A 24038-nucleotide genomic window follows, 5' to 3' on the forward strand; every position below is an offset into this window, starting at 1 on the left:
TGCACGTTCTAATTACAACCTTCTAAGTGATTCTAATAAGTACCTGCTCAATCCTTGTGAATTTGATCATTGTGACCAGTTTAATCACTTAATTATTTACTGTGGTAAAGTACAGGCTCTATATTTAGAGAACAGTTTTTCTATCTGTAAGGAGTAAGCCCAGCTCTGGGAAATGGGAATCCAGGGAGAGGGAAAAAAGAACAAAACCAGGAAATGGTTGAAGAGAAATAATTAATGTTTCAGTTTTCAACTTCTTTTTCAGAACACAGAACTGGGATTTACATGTTCCATGTGACCCGTTAATGAGCTTTTAAATTTCACTGTCAGATTTCAAGAGGCCAATGGAAGTTTCTGTATTATATTTCTTCCCCACCCACCTTTCTTTCACATCATTCTTTCAAATCATTTTGCTGCATCAGGTCTCAGTCTAATACAGTATTCACCACATTGCAAAAAATCTCAACCAGCTATAAATTATTTTATTATTATTATTATTCATCATCTTGGTCTCCATCTTTCAGGAAATTTTGTTTGGAATACAGCTAGGCTACACCCAAACTTAGACTGCAAAAAACATCAAATTTCACCACCCTCTGGCTAATTGTTCACAGATGATGCAAAGACTGGCGGAGGGCAAATAGTGTTGAGAAAAGAGGTAGGCTGCAAAAGGACTTTGACAAATTAGGAGAATGGGCAAGAGAGTGGCAAATGAAATACAATGTTGGAAAATGCATTGTCATGCACTTTGGTAGCAGAAATAACTGTGCAGACCATTTTCTAAACAGGGAAAATATACACAAATCTGAGATGCAAAGGGACTTGGGAGTCCTTGTGCAGAACACTCTAAAATGTAGAATTGGTGGTGAGGAAGGCAAATGCAATGTTAGCATTCATTGAAGAGCTCAAGAATACAAGAGCAGGCGTGCGATGCTGAGGATTTCTAAAGCAATAGTAAGGCCTCAGCTTGAGTACTGTCAACAGTTTTTGGTTCCTCATCTAAGAAAATATGTGCTGGCATTAGAGGAGGTTCATAAGGATGATTCCAGAAATGAAAGGGTTATAATACGAGGAACGTTTGATAGCTCTAGATCTGTATTCGCTGGAACTTAGAAGGATGGGGTGGATCTCATTGAAACCTTTCGAATGCTGAATGGCCTATTAAGAGTAGATATGGAAAGGAAGTTTCCCAGGCCAGGGGAGTCTAGGGCAAGAGGGCACAGCCTCAGGATAGAGAGGCATCCATTTAAAACAGAGATACAGAGAAATTTCTTTAGCCAGAGGGTGGTGAATTTATGGAACTTATCACCACAGGTAGTGGAGGAGGCCAGGTCATTGTGTGTATTTAAGGCAGAGCTTGATAGGTTCTTGATTGGACACAACATCAAAGGTTATGGGGAGAAGGCCAGGGAGTGGGACTGAGGAGTGAAAAACAGGATTAGCCATGATTGAATGCCGGAGTATCCTAACTCTGCTCCTATGTCCTATGGCAGTGTTCCCCAACCATGTGCTACCAGGTCGCGGGGAAACGATATGATTTGGCAATATGAGTCAGCTGCACCTTTCCTCATTCCCTGTCATGCCCATTGTTGAACTTGAACGCACGCGAGGTCATTACGCACGTGTCATCCATGTCAGTATGGGAAGAAGATCAACTCCTCGAGCTTGCAAATGACGGTGGGCTGAAAAGTATGTTTGACATAACATCTCTGCCAGCATTCTAGATCAAAGTCAAGGCTAAATATCCAGAGGTAGCCACGAAAGCACTGAAAACGTTGCTTCCATTTCCAACATATCACTGCGAAGCGGGGTTTTCTGCAATGAATGCAATGAAAACTAAATTGCGGAATAGACTGGACACAAGGAACCCCCTTCGATTATCGCTGTCTCCCCTCACCCCTCGATGGCACAGTCTCATTGCAGGGAAACAAGCTCAGGGCTCTCACTGATATTGGTGTGTTGCAATGATTTTATATGTTCATACCAGGAAAATATGCGCTGTGTGTTTAATACCCAAACATTACTTGAAATGTTATGATGCTATTGACATAAGTGACTTATACTGTAATTAACTTATCACCATATTCATGCGAGGAAGATATGTTCTGTGTGTTTAATAATAAATTCGTTAGATAAACCCTTTTAGAAATGAAATTGAGTGTATTAGCCACTTATGAGTGACTTATAGTTGACTTATCACCTATATTCCGGTCATGATTAACATTACCCCCATCTCCCCCCCCTCCCAGGGTTGCCAATTGTCCTGTATTAGCCCAGACATCCTGTATATTGGGCTAAATGGGTGTGTTCCATATAGGACCACCCTTGTCCCGTATTTCCCCCGCTAAGGCAGAGCGTTCCAATGAAACCTTTCGTGCTGAAATGGCATAAAGCGAAGAAGCAATTACCACTAATTTACATGGGAAAAATTTTTTGAGTGTTCCCAGACCCAAAAAGTAATCTACCAAATAACACATAAAACCTAAAATAATACTAACATAGTAAAAGCAGGAATGATATGATAAATACACAGCCTATATAAAGTAGAAATAATGTATGTACAGTGTAGTTTCACTGAACAGAATCGCCAAAACCGACTTGTAGAAAAAAAAATCAGCACATACACACGTGCATGCACACACAGGTGCCTACGCAAGGCTTCATGGTCATGGTAGTCTTTCTCGGGGTAAACACAGCAAGAAAGTTGGCAACCCTACCCCCCCCACCCCCCCGGGTTGGCCGGTCCGCAAGAATATTGTCAATATTAAACCGGTCCGCGGTGCAAAAAAGATTGGGGACCCCTGTCCAATGGTCTAATTAAAGTAAACTACAGTTTTTACTTAACATTCATATTGCAGTACCATATGCAGCTCTAACGCCAATTCCATGGCCCGAACAATTAGCAACAAGTTGTGCATATGATTAATATCTAATTAATTGCTAATACGGGTGGGTAGGGGAGAAAATATAGTATCAAATCTTTTCCTGAAATCTGACATTGAAGCTTAAAAGCTCATTAGCAACAATGGACTTAATTTCTTCTGAATCTCCAGTCTGACAGATAACTTTTGTTGGACGTGCTATAAAAGACCAAATACAGTGCTGTAAATCCACCTTTGATCAGCAGTTTAAAATGACACCAGTGCAATCCTGCCATTTGGAGGTTGCAAATTTAAAACACACCAGGGTGCACTGAAAATCTCAAAATGGATCTGGAAAATAAGAAAATACTGTAAGTATTCATTAGGTAGAGAGCTGATTTACATTTAACATTTTACTTCAAGAACCTTCCATCAGAACTAAGTGAGTGGCTGCATGGACAAAGAGAAAGTACATCCAGCTTCCCAACGGAGAAGATTGTAAATGTTTGCCCTCTGAGATAACAGGACATATAAAATCTAAGAACACAGATTATCGAACACTCAAAGGAGATATAGCATACAGACTATCATCCTGTCATAAAGACACACATTAGTGCCATTAAGATGTCCTCAACGATGGCTTCCACTCTGCCATAGCTGACAAGGTTCTCAACCATGCTTTCTCTATTCACTGCAATAATGCACTTAATCCATCTTCTCCTAACTATAAAATGGGTACAGTGACCCTCACCTTCAATCTCACATTAACCAATCATCCATGAAATTCAAAATTAGACACATCTGGATCAATCCTTCCATCAGCCCTATTTTACCTTCCAAATCCTTCACCATCTGACAGCATTTCATATGCAACCGCAGGATATGTGGAGATTTAACACCTGCTCTTTAAAATCTTCCTTTCCCACCATCCAGGCGCCAAAACAGACCTTCCAGGAGAAGCAGCAATTCACTCCATTTTCTCCAATTCAGTTCATAGCACTCAGTCCTGTGATTGCTTAGAGAAAACCCCCATTCTATAAAATAAAGAGCAACTCTGGATGTCCAGCTGCCTAATTCTCCATCTCACTCTTCCTTCCCCCTTTGACCTACACTGGGGCAACAATACCCAAATGTATGTTTGAACAGCATTTTGCTTTCAAGCACATTATAGTCCTCAGAACTTTAAATTTGGTGATTTCTGCTCACCACCCATTATTTCCATCCACTGGTACTCTCACAGCATTTCTGAATCTACCCAAGCGCTTGGATTACCAAAGCAGATGCTACCAACCAAGTGCAGGAATGAAATAGGTATAGATGGGTATTTGATAGGTTGGTATGGACATGATGACAGAAAGGCCTGTTTCTGTTTAGTATGAACATGTGGCTCTACCTTTATTTCAATTGCTTTTATTTTGTTTCCAAATACCAGTTTTGATGTAGTTGCTATTTTGACAACTGTAGTCCACACCCTCTCGCAGACATTTCCCCTCCTCTCTGCCCACACCCCTGCATCTTAAAAACAAATTTTCTCACTTTTCCAGTTCTGCAATTGAGTCCTTACCCTGAACTGCTAACACTATTTCTCCCCAGGTGTTATGTGACCAGCTGAGTGGTTCAATCATTTTTCATATTTGTGTTATAAATACCCGGCTTGCTCACCAACAGAAGTGCAGGGAGAACAAAATAAAATACTTGCCCTCACCTAATGCACGGAACCACCTAAACAGGTTCTTGCCATTCATTTGTTATGACTTTGGGATTCCACCTCACAAAATTAGCCAAAGGTCACAGCTTTCCGATTCTGATTTTCCCTGATAATTAAAAATCATTTCCGTGTTGCACTGGGTGAAAAATAAAGAGATCCTTGTGGGAAAGGAAAGGAATGTTTGGTATCAGCAGCTGTTCAACTGGGGAACCAATCAGAAACGTAATGGAAAGAGAAAAAAAGCAATGCAGCAAAGATGCACAAGATATTCTGATGAAATTAAAAGTTCAGAATTGTGGAAATGTGTTGAAACATAGACATAGAAACATAGAAAATCCCACAAAGTTGTGCCGAACATGTCCCTTTACCTTAGAAATTACTAGGCTTACCTATAGCCCTCTATTTTTCTAAGCTCCATGTACCTATCTAAAAGTCTCTTAAAAGACCCTATCATATCCACCTCCACCACCATTGCCAGCAGCCCATTCCACACACTCACCACTCTCTGGGTAAAAAACTTACCCCTGACATCTCCTCTGTACCTACTCCCCAGCACCTTAAACCTGTGTTCTATTGTGGCAACCATTCCAGCCCTGGGAAAAAGCCTCTGACTATCCACACGATCAATACCGCTCATCATCTTATACACCTCTATCAGGTCACCTCTCATCCTCCGTCGCTCCGAGGAGAAAAGGCCGAGTTCACTCAAACTATTCTCATAAGGCATGCTCCCCAATCCAGGCAACATCCTTGCAAATCTCCTCTGCACCCTTTCTATGGCTTCCACATCCTTCCTGTAGTGAGGCGACCAGAACTGAGCACAGTACTCCAAGTGGGGTCTGACCAGGGTCCTATATAGCTGCAACATTACCTCTCGGCTCCTAAGTTCAATTCCACGATTAATGAAGGCCAATACACCGTACACCTTCTTAACCACTGAGTCAACCTGCGCAGCTGCTTTGAGCGTCCTATGGACTCGGGCCCCAAGATCCCTCTGATCCTCCACACTGCCAAGAGTCTTACCATTAATACTATATTCTGCCATCATATTTAACCTTCCAAAATGAACCACTTCACACTTATCTGGGTTGAACTCCATCTGCCACTTCTCAGCCCAGTTTTGCATTCTACCAATGTCCCGCTGTTACCTCTGACAGCCCTCCACACTATCCACAACACCTCCAACCTTTGTGTCATCAGCAAACTTACTAACCCATCCCTCCACTTCCTCATCCAGGTCATTTATAAAAATCACAAACAGTAAGGGTTCCAGAACAGATCCCTGAGGCACTCCACTGGTGACCGACCTCCAGGCAGAATATGACCCGTTACAACCACTCTTTGCCTTCTGTGGCAAGCCAGTTCTGGACCCACAAAGCAATGTCCCCCTGGATCTCATGCCTCCTAACTTTCTCAATAAGCTTTGCATGGGGTACCTTGTCAAATGCCTTACTGAAATCCATATACACTACATCTACTGCTCTTCCTTCATCAATGTGTTTAGTCACATTCTCAAAAAATTCAATCAGGCTCGTAAGGCATGACTTGCCTTTGACAAAGCATGATGACTACTCCTAATCATATTATACCTCTCCAAATGTTCATAAATCCTGCCTCTCAGGATCTTCTTCACCAACTTACCAACCATTGAGGTAATACTCATTGGTCTATAATTTCCTGGGCTATCTCTACTCACTTTCTTGAATAAAGGAACAGCATCTGCAACCCTCCAATCCTCCGGAACCTCTCCCGTCCCCATTGATGATGCAAAGATCATTGCCAGAGGCTCAGCAATCTCCTCCCTCGCCTGCCACAGTAGCCTGGGGTACATCTCATCCAGTCCCGGTAACTTATCCAACTTGATGCTTTCCAAAAGCTCCAGCACATCCTTTTCCTTAATATCTACATGCTCAAGCTTTTCAGTCTGCTGCAAGTCATCACTACAATCACCAAGATCCTTTTCCATAGTGAATACTGAAGTAAAGTATTCATTAAGTACCTCTGCTGTTTCCTCCGGTTCCATACACACTTTCCCACCGTCACACTTGATAAGTCCTATTCTTTCACGTCTTATCCTCTTGCTCTTCACATACTTGTAGAATGCCTTGGGGTTTTCCTTAATCCTGCCCGCCAAGGCCTTCTCATGGCCCCTTCTGGCTCTCCTAATTTTCTTCTTAAGCTCCTTCCTATTCACCTTATAATCTTCTAGATTTCTAACATTACCTAGCTCTCTGAACCTTTTGTAAACTTTTCTTTTCTTCTTAACTAGATTTATTACAGCCTTAGTACACCACAGTTCCTGTACCCTACCATCCTTTCCGTCTCATTCGAACGTACCTATGCAGACCTCCACATAAATATCCCCTGAATATTTGCCACATTTCTTCCGTACTTTTCCCTGAGAACATCTGTTTCCAATTTAAGCCCCCGATCTCCTGCCTGATAACTCATAATTCCCCTTACTCCAATTAAACGCTTTTTTAACTTGTCTGTTCCTATCTCTCTGCAATGTTATTGTAAAGGAGATACAATTGTGATCACTATCTCCAAAATGCTCTCCCACTGACCAGGTTATTTCCTTGGAGTACTTTTGCATCAAACATACACTCAGAAGCCACTTTATTAGGTATCTCCTGTGCCCAATTAAGTAGTGACTGAGTGCATGTTTGTAGTCTTCTGCTGCTGTAGCCCATCCACTTCAAGGTTTGACATGTGTGTTCAAAAAGATGCTTTTCTGCACACCACTGTTGTAACACATGGTTATTTGATTTACTGTCACCCTCCATAAGACACAGGAACAGAATTAAGCCATTCAGCCCATCAAGTCTGCTCCACCATTTTATCATGGCTGATTTATTAAACCTCTCAAACCCATTCTCCTGCCTTCTCCCTGTAAACGTTGATGCCCTCTCAAACCAAGAACCTATCAACCTCTGTTTTAAATATACTCAATGACTTGGCCTCCACAGCAGTCTGTGGCAATGAATTCCACAGATTCACCATCTAGCTAAACAAATTCTTCTTATATCTGTTCTAAATGGATATCCTTCCACTCTGAGGCTGTGCCCTCTGGTGCTGGATGCACTCATTTTAGGAAGCTCCCTCTCCACATCCATTGTCTAGGCCTTTCAATATTCAATAGGTTTCAATGAGATTCTTTCCCCCCACCTTCCATTCGTGCTAGACTCCAGCAAGTACAGGCCCAGAGCAATCAAACACTCCTCATATGTTAACCCTCATATTCCTGGAATCATTCTTGTGAACCTCCTCTGGTCACTCTCCAATGCCAGCACATCTTTTTCTCAGATTAGGGGCCCAAAGCTGCTCACAATATTCCAAGTTCAATCTGACCAATGCCATATATGAAGCCTCAGGCATCATATCCTTGCTCTTATATTTTAGTCCTCTCAAAATGAATGCTAACATTGTATTTGTCTTTCTTACCTCCTGTCAATTAACTTCTACGGAACCAGACATAAAGACTCCCAAGTCTCTTTACACCTCTGATTTTTGAAATTTTCCCTATTTAGAAAACAGTATATGCCTTTATTCTTCTATTCTATTTCATCTGCCACTTCTTTGCCCATTCTCCGAATCTGTCTTAGTCCTTTTGCAGACTCCCCGCTTCCTCAACACGACCTGACCCTCCACCCATCTTTGTATCATCTTTAAAACTTGGCCACAAAGCCAGCTATTTCCTCATCCAAATCAATGAAGTACAACATGAAAAGCGATCCTAATACCGATCCCTGCAGAACACCACTAATCACCAGCAGCCAACTAGAATAGGCCCTCTTTATTCCCACTCTTTGCCTCCTACCATTCAGCCAATCTTCTATCTATGCTATTATCTTCATGCTATGAAGCAGTTTCCTGTCAGCCTGAATGGTCAGTGTGGCCATTCTCCTTTGACCTCTCTCCTTAACAAGGCCATTTCACCCACAGAACTGGCACTCACTAGATTTTTTTTTGCTTTTTGCGCCATTCTCTGTAAACTCTAGACTTGTGTGTGAAAACCCCAGGAGATCAGCAGTTTCAGAGATACTCAAACCACCCTGTCTGGTAGCCACCATTCCACGTTCAAAGTCATTTAGGTCACACTTCTTCTCCATTCTGATGCTTCGTCTGAATTACTGATCCTTTTGACCATGTTCTGTATGCCTTTTTGCATGAGTAACTGCCAATGATTGGTTGATAAAATATTTGCATTAATGAGGTGTACATACCTAATGTTTGGCGCATGGCCAAGTGGTTAGGGCATTGGGCTCACAATCTGAAGGTTGTGGGTTCGAGTTCAGCAAAGGCAGCGTGTTGTGTCTTTGAGCAAGGCACTTAACCACACACTGCTCCAGCCCACATGGCTGAAAATGGGTACCAGCAAAATGCTGGGGGTTAACCTCGCGATAGACTGGCGTTCTATCTGGGGGGGGGGGGGAGTCTCGTACTCTCAGTCACTTCACGCCACAGAAACCGGCATAAGCACCAGCCTGATGAGTCACAAAGGTCAGGACAGCCTTTGACTTTTGACATATACCTAATAGCAGCCACTGAGTGCATTTGAAAGACAAAGGTCTCGTAGAACATTATTAAGAGAGTTTGAAAATATGCATATACATACTAAAGCTAAGAATAGATCTTGTTCTCAGAAACAGGTAGAAATCTTAACTCAGTAGAGATCTTAAAGACAAGTGAAACACATGGTCTGAACCAGCACGTCACATAAATTAGACTATTCAAAACATGGATTTGAACTCTGTGCTCACAAACAAGAGAAAATCTGCAGATGCTGGAAATCCAAGCAATACACACAAACTCTGGTGGAACTCAGCAGGCCAGGCAGCATCTATGTAAAAAAAAAGAGTAAAAAATGATGTTTCAGGCTGAGACCCTTCCTCAGGACTAGAGAAAAAAAGATGAGAAGTCAGAGTAAGAAGGTGGGGGAAGAAATACAAGGTAGCAGCTGATAGGTGAAACAGGAAAGGGGGAAGAGGTGAAGTAAAGAGCTAGAAAGTCTATTGGTGAAAGAGAAAAAGGGGTGGAGAGAGGGGAATCTGATTGGAGAGGACAGAAGGCCATAGAAGAAAGGGAAGGGGGACGAGCACCAGAGGGAGATGATGAGCAGGTATGGTGATAAGGAAAGACAGGGAAATGGGAATGGGCTGGTGAAGAGTGAAGGGGGTGGGGGGGCAGCATTACCAGAAGTTCGAGCAATCGATGTTCATACCATCAGGCCAGAGGCTACCCTGACAGAATACAAGGTGTTGTTCCTCCAGCCTGACCGTGGCCTCATTGCAGTATTAGAGGAGGTCACGGACTGACATGTTGGAATGGGAATCTGCTGTACCCAGTGCTCTGGGTGTGGCTTCCTGTATAGTGACCCGACTTGACGTCGCCAAGCACCTTCTCCCAGTGGCCATCCATTTTAATTCCACTTCCCATTCTCATTCCAACAGGCCAGTCTATGGCCTCCTCTACTGTTGTGATGAGGCCATGCTCAGGTTGGAGGCGCAACACCTTATATTCTATCTGGGTAGCCTCCAACCTGATGGCATGAACATCAATTTCTCGAACTTCTGGTAATACCCCCCATTCTCACTTTCTTTTCTCTCTCTCTCACTTCATCTCCTTTCCTGCCCATCACCTCCCTCTGGTGCTCCTCACCCTTTCCTTTCTTCCATGGCCTTCTACCTTCTCCTATCGGATTCCCCCTTTTCCAGCCCTTTCATCAATCGACCGCAGCTCTTTACTTCACCCCACCCCTTCTCCCAGTTTCACCCATTACCTATTACTTTGTACCTCTTCCTCTCCTCATCCCAGTTTTACTCATCACCTACTACCTTGTATTTCTTCCTCCCCTCCTCCCACCTTCTGTCTCTGACTTCATCTTTCTTTTCCCCGTCTCAAGTTCTGATGAGGGGTCTCAGCCCAAAATGTCAAATGTTTACTCTTTTCCATAGATGCTGCCTGGTCTACTGTGCTCACCAAGCTTTGCCCCACCATTAAAAACATCCCCCACCCCCTCAGTGATCAGGAAGTGAATCACTGGCATAGTACCGCTGTCTCGTTTGGCTATGTTCATGGGTATTCATATATAGTTATATGATAGTTACAGTCCAACGGTCAAGAAGGCAGTCTCTGAAAGCGTCGTGGAACATGTAGAGCAGGACAAGACACAGGAGACGTCCTGGTCACCCACTGCGCCTAGTCCCATCTCCAGCCATCTCGACACTGTCTTGCCACTGGATCCAGATGAGAATTGGGAAGAGAGAGTGAGGCTGACGCTGCGCAACTCTCCCTCACTTAAATCCAAATCATGCGCTAGTCTCGACACCATCATAATGGTGTCAAGGTCCTCATCGACGTTGACGATGGACGAACACTAAATGACAATAAAACTTGAAATGTAATCTGTTGATAGTCATCAGGAAACAAACTAGAAAACAGCACAGCCACACCCTTTCTCTGACTGATCCATTTTTAGCTTACCCCGTGGCTGCATTTTATGCAAGCCATGTCATTAGCTGTAAAATAATTTCTTTTTATGTAATTAAACATTTATACAGAGGATAACTGTAATAAATACTAATAAGGTACATTGACTAGTCGAGTGACAATTATGTTTATTAATTCATTGCAAGTGTATGTATATAAATTACCATAACAAAACAGACTATCAAATCATGGGTAGAATGTCCAGTTACATAAAAAGTGTCTATAAGAGTAAATCAGAAGTTAGATAATGCTGAGTCACTTCCTGACTCAAAAGCTTTCCACCATCCAAAAGGAGGCTATCTGGAAGGATGCAGCTCCAACAACACTGGTCTTTCCCTTGTAGTACTGAAGCAGTTTAACACCATCCAAATCAAAGCAACACCCTTAAATGGGGCTCAGTACAATATCCCAGATATATCTATGAAGGTTTTCAGTCATCCAGGTCATTGTATATCAAGCAGTAGTAAATCAAGGCAACTGCTCTTGCTGTGTTGTCTCAAGAGATGTTTCGTCACTCATCAGAGAGGCTTCTTCAGTTCAAATCCACGGCGGGTAGTTTATCTGTTTATAAACTGAGATGTGATTGCTATACCTTTAAACATGAGGGTCGTTAAGACTAATGACCCTCTCATTACCCCTACGACTCTCTTCTTCGCATGAACGGAGGTGTGAACTGTTCTGGAGATGCCAAGGTAGAGATGATAGGACTGCATTACAAGTACTTCACAGATGGTGTCATACTCCACCACCTCTGTTCAGGGATGGGTTTTTCACTATGACAAAGATGGATAGTTTGACGGAATACATCAACTCTGTGGATAATAACATCAAATTTACACAAGAAGACATCAAGAACAACAGACTGGGCTTTGTAGACTATACAATATTTATCAAAGAAAATGGACATCTAGATATTAAAGTTTACAGGAAAGCAACCCACACAGATCAGTATCTATGGTTTGACTCTCATCGTCCATTAGAACATAAGTTGGGAGTTATCAGAACACCACATCACTGTGCTGACAGTGTGCCCACCAACAACACAGCTAAAGACAAGGAGCGCAAGCATTTCAGAATCAGAATCAGGTTTATTATCACCGGCATGTGACGTGAAATTTGTAAACGTAGCAGCAGCAGTTCAATGCAATACATAATCTAGCAGAGAGGAAAAAAAATAATAAAATAAAAATAATAAACAAGTTAATCAATTGTGTATATTGAATAGATTTAAAACAACATGCAATAACAGAAATACTGTATATTAAAAATAAAGTGAGGTAGTGCCCAAAGGTTCAATATCCATTTGGGGATCGGATGGCAGAGGGGAAGATGCTGTTCCTGAATCACTGATTCTGTACCTCCTACCTGATGGTAACAGTGAGAAAAGGGCATGCCCTGGGTGCTGGAGGTCCTTAATAATGGACGTTGCCTTTCTGAGACACTGCTCCCTAAAGATGTCCTGGGTACTTTGTAGGCTAGTACCCAAGATTTAAGCAACTCCACTTCAATACGATTTTGATTTTATCACTCGTTCCCTTTATCCTTAAGAAATACTGACACTCCTGAATTTGTTCTCACTTCCTTCGATGGTAGAGAATTCCACAAGTTCATCATCCTGAGTGAAGAATTTGCTCCCAATATCACTTCCTGTTCTGTCTTGTTCCATCTGTTCCCCTCTATCCACTGTGCTAATTACATCCTCAAAGAACTGTAGTAAGTTTGTTAAACAGGACCTGTCTTTGCTCAATCCATGCAGTGTCTGCCTGAAGGATCTATTTCTTTCCAGATACCTCGCGCTTTCTTCAACGATAGCTTCAAGCATTTTCCCAACTACAGGTGTTAAACTAACTGGCATATATTTGCCTACATCCTTTTTTGAACAGTGGCGTGACACTCGCTTTCTTCCAATCCACCGGGACCTGCCCAGAATCCAGAGAATTTTGGCAACTTCTGACATTTCTTTCAGTACCCTGGAATGCATTCCTCCAGGACCAGGGGACTTGTCTATCTTCAGGCCCAAAATTTTGCTCAACACTACCTCTTTAGTGATAGCTATTGTATCGAGGTCCTCACCTCCCATCGCATCCATAACCTCTCTCTTTGGCATGTTAGGTGCATCTTCTACCATGAAGACTGACACAAAATAGTCATTCAAAGCTTCGGCCGTTTTCTCATTACCCAATATCAATTTCCTTCTTGTCCTCCAAGGGACCTACATTCACTTTAGTCACCCTTTTCCACTATATACAATTACAAAAACTTTTATTATCCATTTTCATATTTTGTGCCAGTTTATTTTCATAATCTAGCTTCCCTTTCTTTATTGCTTGCTTAGTGGCACTTTGTTGCATTTTAAAAGTATTCCAAATACTCCAATTTCCCACTACTCTTGGCGACTTTGTATGCATGAGCTTTTAGTTTGATGCCTTCTTTTATTTCTTTAGATAACCAGGGCTGGCTCACCTCGCCCTTACTGTACCTGCTTTTAACTGGAATATACTTTTGTTGAGCACTGAAAAATCTCCTTGAAAATCTTCCACTGTTGTTCAACTGTCCCACCATATAGCCTGTGTTCCCTGTCTATACTAGCCAAATCCTCCCTCATCCCATTGTAGTCACCATTGTTTAGGCAAAATACACTGGTTTAACACTGAACTATTGCACCCTCCATTTGTATGAGAAATTCAATAATATTGTGATCACTCTTTCCAAGGGGATCCCTAACTACCCTCACCAGCCAAAAGGAACATCTACCTTGCATTTACAATTTTACAAAGTTCTATTAGATCATGTCAAATTTTTCACCTTCTGATGAACATAGCCATAACCAACAGGTCCTCATACCTGGCTACAATCCAGTAAAGTTCTGTTGCCAAGAACATCCTTCCTGAGATAACCAGACAAAACATCACACAAAGCAGCAGAGGGCTCTCACCAAGGCCTTGAACAGCTGAAGCTCAATTTTTTTGTTGCTATGAATATTAACGTGTCCCATGCCTTTCTAATGGTTTATTACACCTCAATACATACTTTGAGTTTCAGCACTGGAAACCCCTTTTCCAACCAGGCACTATACAGATAGGTTTTGTTTTTAAGAGCACAAATGGACAACCTCACATTTAGCCACTTTAATCTTACATGTGCCACGTATTTGCTTATTCACTCAACTTGTTAAAATTCCACAGGAACTTCTTTGCAGAGCTCACATTTCCCCTGCCCTGCCTGAGCTTTGCTAACCCTCTGCAGACTTGGAACTGTTAAAAACATTAGCTTCCTTACCTGTGATGTATTGTGAATAATTGGAACCCCAACCTCTGATCCCTTCTGCACCCAGCTGATTATTTCCTACCACCTGGAAAAGACATTCATTTGTTTCTTTTCTGACAATAGTAACAAAAGTTTGTAATGAAACCGTTTTTTGCAATTTATAAGCAACTTTTTACTCAACTGAATTTTGAAGTTCAGAGTTAAGTTTCCTTTAAATCAGTAACATTTCACTAAACTTTAAATTTTTGTGGGTTCTCTTCTCATACTACTGCTTGCAGAGTAATGATGCTATGAGTGTGACTAATGGAAGCTTGCTGGATATATGTGTAGTTCACCAACAGAAAACAAAACCTACAGCACCTATAGAAATCATAGGCGGGTCTTCCACTGAATGTGTATGAATGCATGCATTGAAGGTGAGATGGGATAGGTTCAAGGGGGGTGTGAGGGGGAAGGTTTTTTAAAAAAACTCAGTCATGGATGCCTGGTATAGTGGTAGAGGCAAATACATTGGAGGCTTTTAAGAAACGTTTGGATAGGCACATGGGCGTAAAGAAGATGGAGGGATATGGACACACTGTAGGCAGGAGAGATTTGTACTGGGGTGTTTTTGATATGCTATTTGGTAGGTTTGGCACAACATTTTAGGCAAAATCACGAAGCCCTGTGCTGTACGGGGGAGAGGAGGGGGAGAGGAGGGGGAGAGGAGGGGGAGAGGAGGGGGAGAGGAGGGGGAGAGGAGGGGGAGAGGAGGGGGAGTTATATACAATATAAATGTAGAACAAATCAGTGAAAGGTTTTTGACTGCAGACAAACTAATTGGAGCACGTAGAGGTGAGCAAAACAGGGACAGGCATGATGAATATGCAGATGTGAACTGAAGGAAGAAATTTCAGTACAGCAAAGGGAAGACAACAGCTGTGCAACGCTGCTTCCCAAGACTGATAAATTGTTTACAAAGGATAGACACAGATATACAGGTGATACTAAAGAGGACCAAAATTTCTTTCACTTCAGCATATATTACTATCAGTTTTTCATCATACAGACTATAAACCGGGCAAGCTGTAGACAGAAGTGAACAAGGATGTAATCTGACAAAAACCTGACAATATCTCCCATAGAAAATGTACAATCCACCTCCAGTTAAATTAAACACAATTTCTGTTATCCTTTCCCTTTAATAAAAGAACCACAAATCATGCATCCACATGAAGTTACTTTATCGGTTTATGTTAAATAATCAGGTACTGTTTCATTATGCACTGGCAAGAAACATTTGTGTAGAATGTTAAGAATTAATATGCACAAAACAGAAGAAACTAATAGCTGCATATCTAACATTTTCTATGTCTAATGATAAACAAATAGTACAGCAAATGCTGGAATCAGAGAAGAACAACACAAATGCCAGAAGAACTGAGCCAGTCGAGCAATATCTGTGGAAAGAGAAACCAGTTAACGTTTCAGGTCAAAGACCTTTCATCAGAATCTAGCTATCCAAAAAGTAACCAACATCCTTTCAATCACCAATGACCAGAAAGTCATGGTACAGCTCAGGGCTTTCTAGAGTTCAATTCCAGTACCGTTCTGTAAGGAGCCTCTCTATGTCCTCCCCGTGGAATGCACGAGTTTTCTATGGGTGCTCCAGTTTCCTCCCAGTCCAATGATGTACTGGGTAGGTTAAATGTAAATTATCCTGTGACTAGGTTTGTCAGGGGTTGCTGGAGCGGCACAGTTTGAAAGGCCTGAAGGGCTGACACCGCGCTGTATCTCCAAAATAAAATAAATTAACCATAAATACACTGGAATAGTGGGCCAAGTGCTGGGTATCCAGTGGCAAATGGCTCACCTCTTGACACCAAAGCTTTTTCACCATCTATAAATCTATACAAGTCAGAAGTGTAATGGAATGTCATTCACTTGTAACTCCAATAGTCTTCAAATAGCTCATCACATCCAAAGAAATAGTAGCTAACTTGACTAGCACCCAATTAACTACTTTAAACCTTCCACCAGTAGAATACAATGGCTGCAATATGCCTCAGCAACAAAATGCACTACAGATGCCACCTAGACAATTCCAACAGCATCAGCGAAACCTGCCGCTATCTCTACCTCTATTCTCTGAACGGTCGTGGGGTGACCCAGTTGTTCGCTTCGTCCCTAAAGACCTTTGTGTCCATTATTTTTAAGAAGATGGCATCTTCCACCGATGGAGCAAGTTTATTACCGTGCTTAGTTTGAGCGAAGACTGACTGTCCCAGTGCCTTCTCAGTTACTTTACTATGCTCGTGCCTTTGTTGTGCTTCCTTGATACATGCAACACTTGTGGAGGACTGCGAAATTGAATGGCAGCCTCTTTCTAGCACATTAGTCTTGAGCGTGTTAACTGTCGGTTTGCGTACGTTGCCGGGGCACAGCTCTCCTAACACCACCCAGCCCAGATCCAGACATTGGGCGAAGGGGGTATTGTGTGGTCCATTGACCTGCTGCCTGACTTTTTGCACCCTAAGAACGTCTCTTCCGAGTAGCAGGAGTATTTCTGCTTCCGGATCCAGTTCTGGGATATGCTTGGCAATGTGGTGGAGATGGAGATGGTGTAGCACTGCACTTGGCGTCGGAGAGGTGTATGGGAAGATGAGTTCGCGCACCATCCAGATTTGGAAATGTGTTGTTGTTCCTTTAATATCAACGTGTTTAAATCCTAAAACTCCCTACCAACAACATTGTGGAAACAGCTTCATCTAACGGACCAGTGACAACAGATAATTACCACCTTCTCCAGGTATTAAAAAATGCATACATTTTAAAAGAACTTAATTATTAAAAATAACACACAAAATACAAGTAATGCCTGACTTTTACTTACACAATATTTTGCAGACTTAGCTCTGTGAAGGTCTAACAGGAAAAAAATGGGAGCAGTTAAAATTGCTTGTTTTTTTTAAAGTGTTAGGTTAAAATGGGTAAAAGCTCTTTCATATTCTTGTTAATGCTGATATCATGAGAACTTACTTATGGCACCATCTCACTTAGGAGTTTCAATCAAAATATTAATTTTAGATCTTACTGTGCTTCAGTTACTTTACATACATTAGTGACTACATTTTGATTTGCAAATATTCTCAGTCAGAAATATTTGATTAACAAACCTGATAAACCTGAATACAGAAGACATGTCAGGAAAACTACACTTCATTGTACTCCATGGAAGACATGAGAGAGTAAAACAAAAACTGTACTAGCTACCTGTAGCCCCTCCTAGGTTTAAATTAATGATATTACACCCCATACTTCCTGTATGGCAAATTGCTGCGACAGTGGTGCTAGGAAGTTTGCGAACCCTTTAGAATTTTCTCTATTTCTGCATAAATATGACCCAAAATATGATTAGATCTTCACGCAAGTACTAAAACTAGATAGAGAGAACCCAATTAAATAACCAAAGATCATTATACTTGTCCATTTATTGAGAAAAATGATCCACTATTACATGTATTTGTTGAAAAATGTATGTGAACCTTTGCTTGAGTAACTGGTGTGACCCCCCCCCACCCCCACAGCAACAACTTTAACCAAACTTTTCCAAAACTGTTGATCAGTCTAGCACATCAGCTTGGAGGAATTTTAGACCATTCCTCCAAACAAAACTGTTTCAGTTCATCAATATTTCTGGGAAACCTTACATGAACAGCCTTCTTTAGGTCATGTCACAGGACCTCAATTGGATTACGCAACTGTAACGAAAATCAATTTCCCCTGGGATCAATAAAGTATGACTATGACTATATCTGGAATCTAACTCAGCCTTCCAAAACACAATTTTCTTCTTTTTCTTTCTTTATTAATATTTTTATTGATTTAAAAAGAACATAAATACAAACAAGAGGAGAATTATCTCAAATATATCAATAATACAAACCGAGATTAAGATAGTCATTATCAAAATCATACACAGTGTTAAGCTAGTATATAATATATAATTAAAAAAAAGCAATTCTCTTATCAGTTCATGAAGAGGAAAGAAAAAAACTTTGAATTTTAAATGAAGAAAAACCCCACTACACTATACAAAAAAAGAAGGGACTGGGCAGTCCATTCTGAGGATACGACCAAAAAAAAAAGAAAGACTTTCTGATCAAATCTAAAACTTCGAAAAAAAATTGGAAGAGTAATAAATCAAATTAAATGAAAATATTGAATAAAAGGTGGCTAGATTTGCTGAAATTTAAAGGATGTATCAAATGTCCGACTTCTTATTTTCTCTAAACGTGAACAGGATATAATGGAGGAGAGCATATAAAAGACCGTAGCTGGATTAGAATCCTTCCAGTTCAATAAAATGGCTCTCCTAGCTAATAAAGTCGAAAAGGCTATCATACTTTGAGCAGAAACAGGAATGGGATCGTCCCAAAAATTGCCATAAGCAAATTAGGTTGTAGATTCAGATCCAAGACTTTTGATAGCATTTTAAAAACACCCCTCCAAAAGTTATCTAGCTTTATACAAGACCAATACATACGAGTTAAAGTGGCCACCTCAATATTACATCTGTCACAAATAGGATTGATATTGGAAAAAATACACTCTAGTTTATCCTTTTACATATGGGCCCGATGCACTACCTTGAACTGTATCAAGGAATGATGAGCACAAATAGATGAGTTATTAACCAAATGAAAAATTTTACTCCATTGATCATCTGAAAATGACTCTTGAAATTCTGATTCCCAAGCACGTTTAATTTTATCATTAGATATCATTCGTGAGTTCAATAACCGTTTATAGATTATAGCTATCAACCCTTTTTGAAATGGTTTAAACTGAAAGAGAGCATCTGTCATATTAGGTGGATAAGCAGAAAGGTAATTTGGCAACAAACCACGTAAAAAATTCCTAATTTGTAAATATCTAAAAAAGTGTACATTAAATAAATCATATCTATCCACTGAGAAAAAGACATTAAACAGTCGCCTAAAAACAAATCTGAAAAAGTTATTATTCCCTTGATTTTCCAAATTAAAAAGGCCTTATCCAAAATTGATGGTTTAAAACATAATTGAGATGGATATTACTAGAAATAAAGAACATTATTTAACTCAAAAAATCTACGAAACTGAAAGCAAATTCTTAATGTATGTTTAATAATAGGATTAAAATCTTTTCTACTAATCTTAGAAAACAGGAAGAGGAGCTCAAATTTTCTTCTTTTTAAGCTATTCTGTTGTTGATTTACTCTTGTCTTTCGGATCACTGCCTTGTTGCATTATCCAAGTTCTATTAAGCTTCAGGTGACACACCACTACCCTGACATTCTCCTGCGAGATGTCATGATAGAATTTTTAATTCATTGTTCCCTCAACAATCACAAGCTGTCCAGGCCCTGAGGCAGCAAAGCAGCCCCAAATCATGATACTCCTTCCACCATGCTTCACAGGTTTTGGTGCTGGTGTGCAGTTCCCTTTTTCCTCCAAACAAAGCAGTGTGCCTTTCTGCCAAAAAGTTCAATTTTTGTCTCGTCTGTCCACAGAATATTCTCCCAGATGTGCTGTGGAACATCCTGGTGGTCTTTGCAAACTTGAGATCTGCAGCAATGTTTTTTTTTTGGAGGGCACTGGCTTCTTCCATGGTATCCTTCCACAAACACCATTCTTGTTCAGTGTTTTTCTTATAGTGGACACATGAACAGAGACTTCAGCGAGTTCTAGAGATTTCTGCAGACAATTTGCTGTTACCCTTGGGTTCTATTTCACCTCCTCCAGCATTGCACATTGTGCTCTTTACAGGACGCCCACTCCGAGGCAGAGTTGCAACAGTACTGGATTTCCTCCATTGAGACAATTTCTCTTGCTATGGATTGATGAACACTCAGGTATTTAAAAATGCTTCTGTAGCCTTTTCCAGCTTCATGCATCTTTACAATTTTTCTAAGGTCCTCTGAAAGTTTTTTTGATTGAGGCATAGTACACATAAACAGATCTATCTTGAGAAGAGCAGGCTCTGTCAGTAACTGGATTTTGTGTCCTTTTTCTTAAAAAAAAGGGCAGGGCACCCATGCAACCCACACCTCCAATCATAACTCACTGATTGGAACACCTAACTCCAAATAGCTTTTGTAGAAGGCACTACCCCGGAAGTTTGCATAGTTTTTTGAACCTAGACTGTAATTGTTTAAATGGTGTATGCAGTAATGAAGAGAAGTACAATTGTTTGTGTGTTATTACTTTAAGCAGGTTGTGTTTGTCTATTATTGTCAGGACCACATTTTGAGTAATTAATGCAAAAAAATTCAGGCAATTGCAAAAAGTTCACAAACCTTTTCTTGCAACTGTATCTTTTACTTTGGTTAGATATTAAATTTTATTCTCCATTATATTTAAGTTCTCAAAAACACTTTCATTTCTATAGGCATGCACCATGAATATCACAATTCACTGCAATAAAGAAAAATTGCCGAAAATATATAACAGGTCCAGCACTATATGTGGTGAGAACTGATGAAAGGTTATGATCTAAAAAGTTAATAACATTGTTCACTCCACAGATGCTGCCTGCTCTCATAGATAGTGCAATTATTGTTTATTATTCAGATTTCCTGTCTTTATAGTTTTTCTTTGCACAAGAGTTTTGAGCAGACATAGGATAACAGTGTCTAACAGATGGTAAGCACCATGTATTTCTATAAAAAAATAGAAACAAGTAAAATATCCTCTCAGAATTGCATTTCACTGGCTTAGTAAATGTCAGACAAATCAAGCTTTAGGCCCCTATGCTTAAAATTGCGTTGTCTACAGTATCATAGGACATCATCAGGAATTATTGGTTTCAGCACAAGTGAGATTTTTCTGTGATGGATGGAAAATCCTGCTTTATCTAAACTTTGAAGTTTAAAATACCCATTTTAGAAAATAATCTAAGACATAAAAACCTAGATAAATCAGAAACATTTCCTGAGAGATTGATCAAAATAGATAATGCATCTGTTTTTTGAGAAATTACTAACAGTGTGCAATTTTCTTTCAAGGCAATAATTTCTGAAGTTTCTATACATTTACATGCATGGATATACAATTTACATGGTTCCTAGATAAGAATAATTAAATGCCTTTACTCGTTAGATGGAAAAGTCTACTGATCTAGCAGTAGCTTGCTTCAAAGTATTTAGTGGTACAAGACGAGGAACTTGATTATCATCAATTAGGGTCATGTTGGGTTAGATCACATGATCAAACTCAAGGTAAGGTGCTGACGCCTGGTCATGCCATGCAGCTCCGATGTGTGATCAGGGACAGGGGGTTGGATGCAAATTTTATGAAAATTCTAAACCTCATTGATCAAACCCGAACTACCCTTTCATTTCGCAATGATTGAAGATTTTTTGAATGATACACTGAAGAATCTCAATTTGTTGTTTAAAAAACGCACAGATCCAACATTATTTTTAAAACAAAAAAAAAATTCCCAGTGCATCTCAACATTCTTGCATCAGCCAACATTACCAAAACAAGATGAACTGCTAGTTGTTCTTTTTGTTGGTTCTTGCCTTTTTTCTTGTTATTCTTGGCCTAGCTATTGAATTTTATAGCAGTGCCAAACTTGCCAACAGATCAATTTGCAAATATGTAGTTTTTTTTCCTGCATCCTTTTCAGGGAATACCAAAGCATACAGTCAATGAAGTACAGTACATCAGAACAAATGCAGCAGCCAATGTACATTGGGTGGCCACAAACAGCCAATATGATAAAGAACAAATAATCCGTTTTTAGTCACACCAACTGAGGGACAAATGCTGACCAGGATTTCAGGGTTAACTAGTCGGCATTTCCTTCATATTCAAAGATTCAAAATATATTTATTATCAAAAATGTATAAATTATGAATCTTGAGATTTGTTTGTTTACAGGCAGCCAGAAAACAAGAAACCCAAAGTACCTAATAAAAAACTGGAAAGACCTTAATCACTGAGCAGAGGAAAAATAAAAGAGGGAGAGGGAAAAAAAACACACACACCTACCCCATGCAAACAATAAAAGCAAACGACAACATTCTGATTCAGATCGAGTCCTTATATTTACTTCCACGGAGCAGCTGGAGTAGGCCCAAGCCTCAAGCTCAGTTCCATCATATCAGCAGGCCAAAAAAATGGCGCGAAACACGCATAAATGACAGGTGCCAGATCAGTTCACAGCCTCATCGCCGCAGAGAAGATTGAACATCGCGGGAGAAATCAGCTCGACCCTCACATCCGGTCCCAATCCTCTGGCTTTCCAGTGTATCTGGGCCAACATTTAAATTGTCCAAGCACAAGTAGTACCCTGCTCTAGGACCAGGATCCCAAACCAGTGACACACCCGGGCCACACAGCCCGAAGCCATTATCGATCTCGCCATATCGGCTCTGTTAAATTGGTACCAAGGAATATTTTACATTTATCTAAGACAACAGGCAGTGTTTGACACATTACACAAAAGACTCCATCTAGAATTGTTATTGCTAGTAGCACATGACAGAAACACAACATTTATTTCTAGGGCATTTTGCATCATTCCAGAAATTCAGCCTAGGATTTCCCAACAGCTGTTGACTGCCATTCCTTGTACAATGCTCCAGGGGAAAGTTAGATGTCTTAGTCAATTGTTCGACACTTCTGCGACAAGTAGATTTTACAACAGTGGAATGCAACTTCATGATATTTACATTTTAACCTTTGCCCCCACTCCCAGAAGTGACCCTATCATAATGATGCATTTCTTTCCCCTTTAACACCCTCAGCTACTGTCAGCCTTGGCTCAAACTCCAAAGCTTACGATTAAAGCCTCACCCAACACCCCCCAGGCCATTTAATTTGCCAACACCACCTCTGCTCGCTGGCCATTTGAGGAAGTTGGCACACCATTTCAAGCATCTGTGGAATCAGTACTTCCTCAGACTGTACTGGAGCTCCATTTCAATTATACACCACCCTCCCCCCCCCCACTTCTCAAGTGGGATCTATACTGGTTCAAATGCAAAAGTGCCAAGTAAACTAAATCTAATACTCATGCAATAGTAAGATAACTGCAAGTAGCTCTGCTAGTGATTTTAGGATTTTCCTTGGAAAAATATGAGCTACTATGAAAGCATTTAATGGTTTGCTCAGTTTTTACTTTCCCTTTATTTTATTAACCCTTTCCCCTTATGTCAGGCCGGAAGTGAACTTAATGGGGAAACTGCGCACTTAAAAATTTAAAGAGTTAGATGCCAGGCAAACAGCAGAGCCATGTTAAAAAAGGTACTGTATAGCTCACATGGATGTAAAGCAACAGTAGTCTGGCTTTAGTAGTAAGTAGTAGTAGTAATAGTGCATTAAGCTTAGAAACTGGTTCCTTTTTTAGTAGTTATTGCAAACTGGTTGCTAGCTCTAACTAATGGAGTTCTTATGGCTGTTTCCCCAGCCTACAATAATGTTACAACTTCACCACTTGAACAAATTGAATACAGGTTTCCCCCGCTATCCGAAGGTACAGCGTTCCTATGAAACTGCTCGTAAGGCGAAATGGCGTAAAGTGAAGAAGCAATTACCATTAATCTACATGGGAAAAATTTTTGAGCATTCTCAGACCCAAAAAATAACCTACCAAATCATACGTAAAACCTAAAATAACACTAACATATAGTAAAAGCAGGAATAATACGATAAATACACAGCCCATATAAAGTAGAAATAATG

General features: G+C 40.5%; 1 protein-coding gene across 2 annotated transcripts in view; it reads right to left on the reverse strand.

The window, feature by feature from the left end:
- The window catches only part of si:dkey-97m3.1 (fatty acyl-CoA reductase 1), a 175186-nt gene that overhangs the window by 116791 nt on the left and 34357 nt on the right, over positions 1-24038 (reverse strand). The window contains exon 2 of one of the 2 annotated variants that reach the window (XM_063057911.1): positions 14338-14410. The exons of the other annotated variant lie outside the window; for it this stretch is intronic. Coding sequence (XP_062913981.1) covers positions 14338-14410 — 73 coding nt within the window. The remainder of the gene's footprint in view (positions 1-14337; positions 14411-24038) is intronic. 2 annotated transcript variants of the gene reach the window in all.

Source organism: Mobula hypostoma, chromosome 9 (genome assembly GCF_963921235.1).
Source record: "Mobula hypostoma chromosome 9, sMobHyp1.1, whole genome shotgun sequence".
In the NCBI taxonomy this organism is placed as follows: Eukaryota; Metazoa; Chordata; class Chondrichthyes; order Myliobatiformes; family Myliobatidae; genus Mobula; species Mobula hypostoma.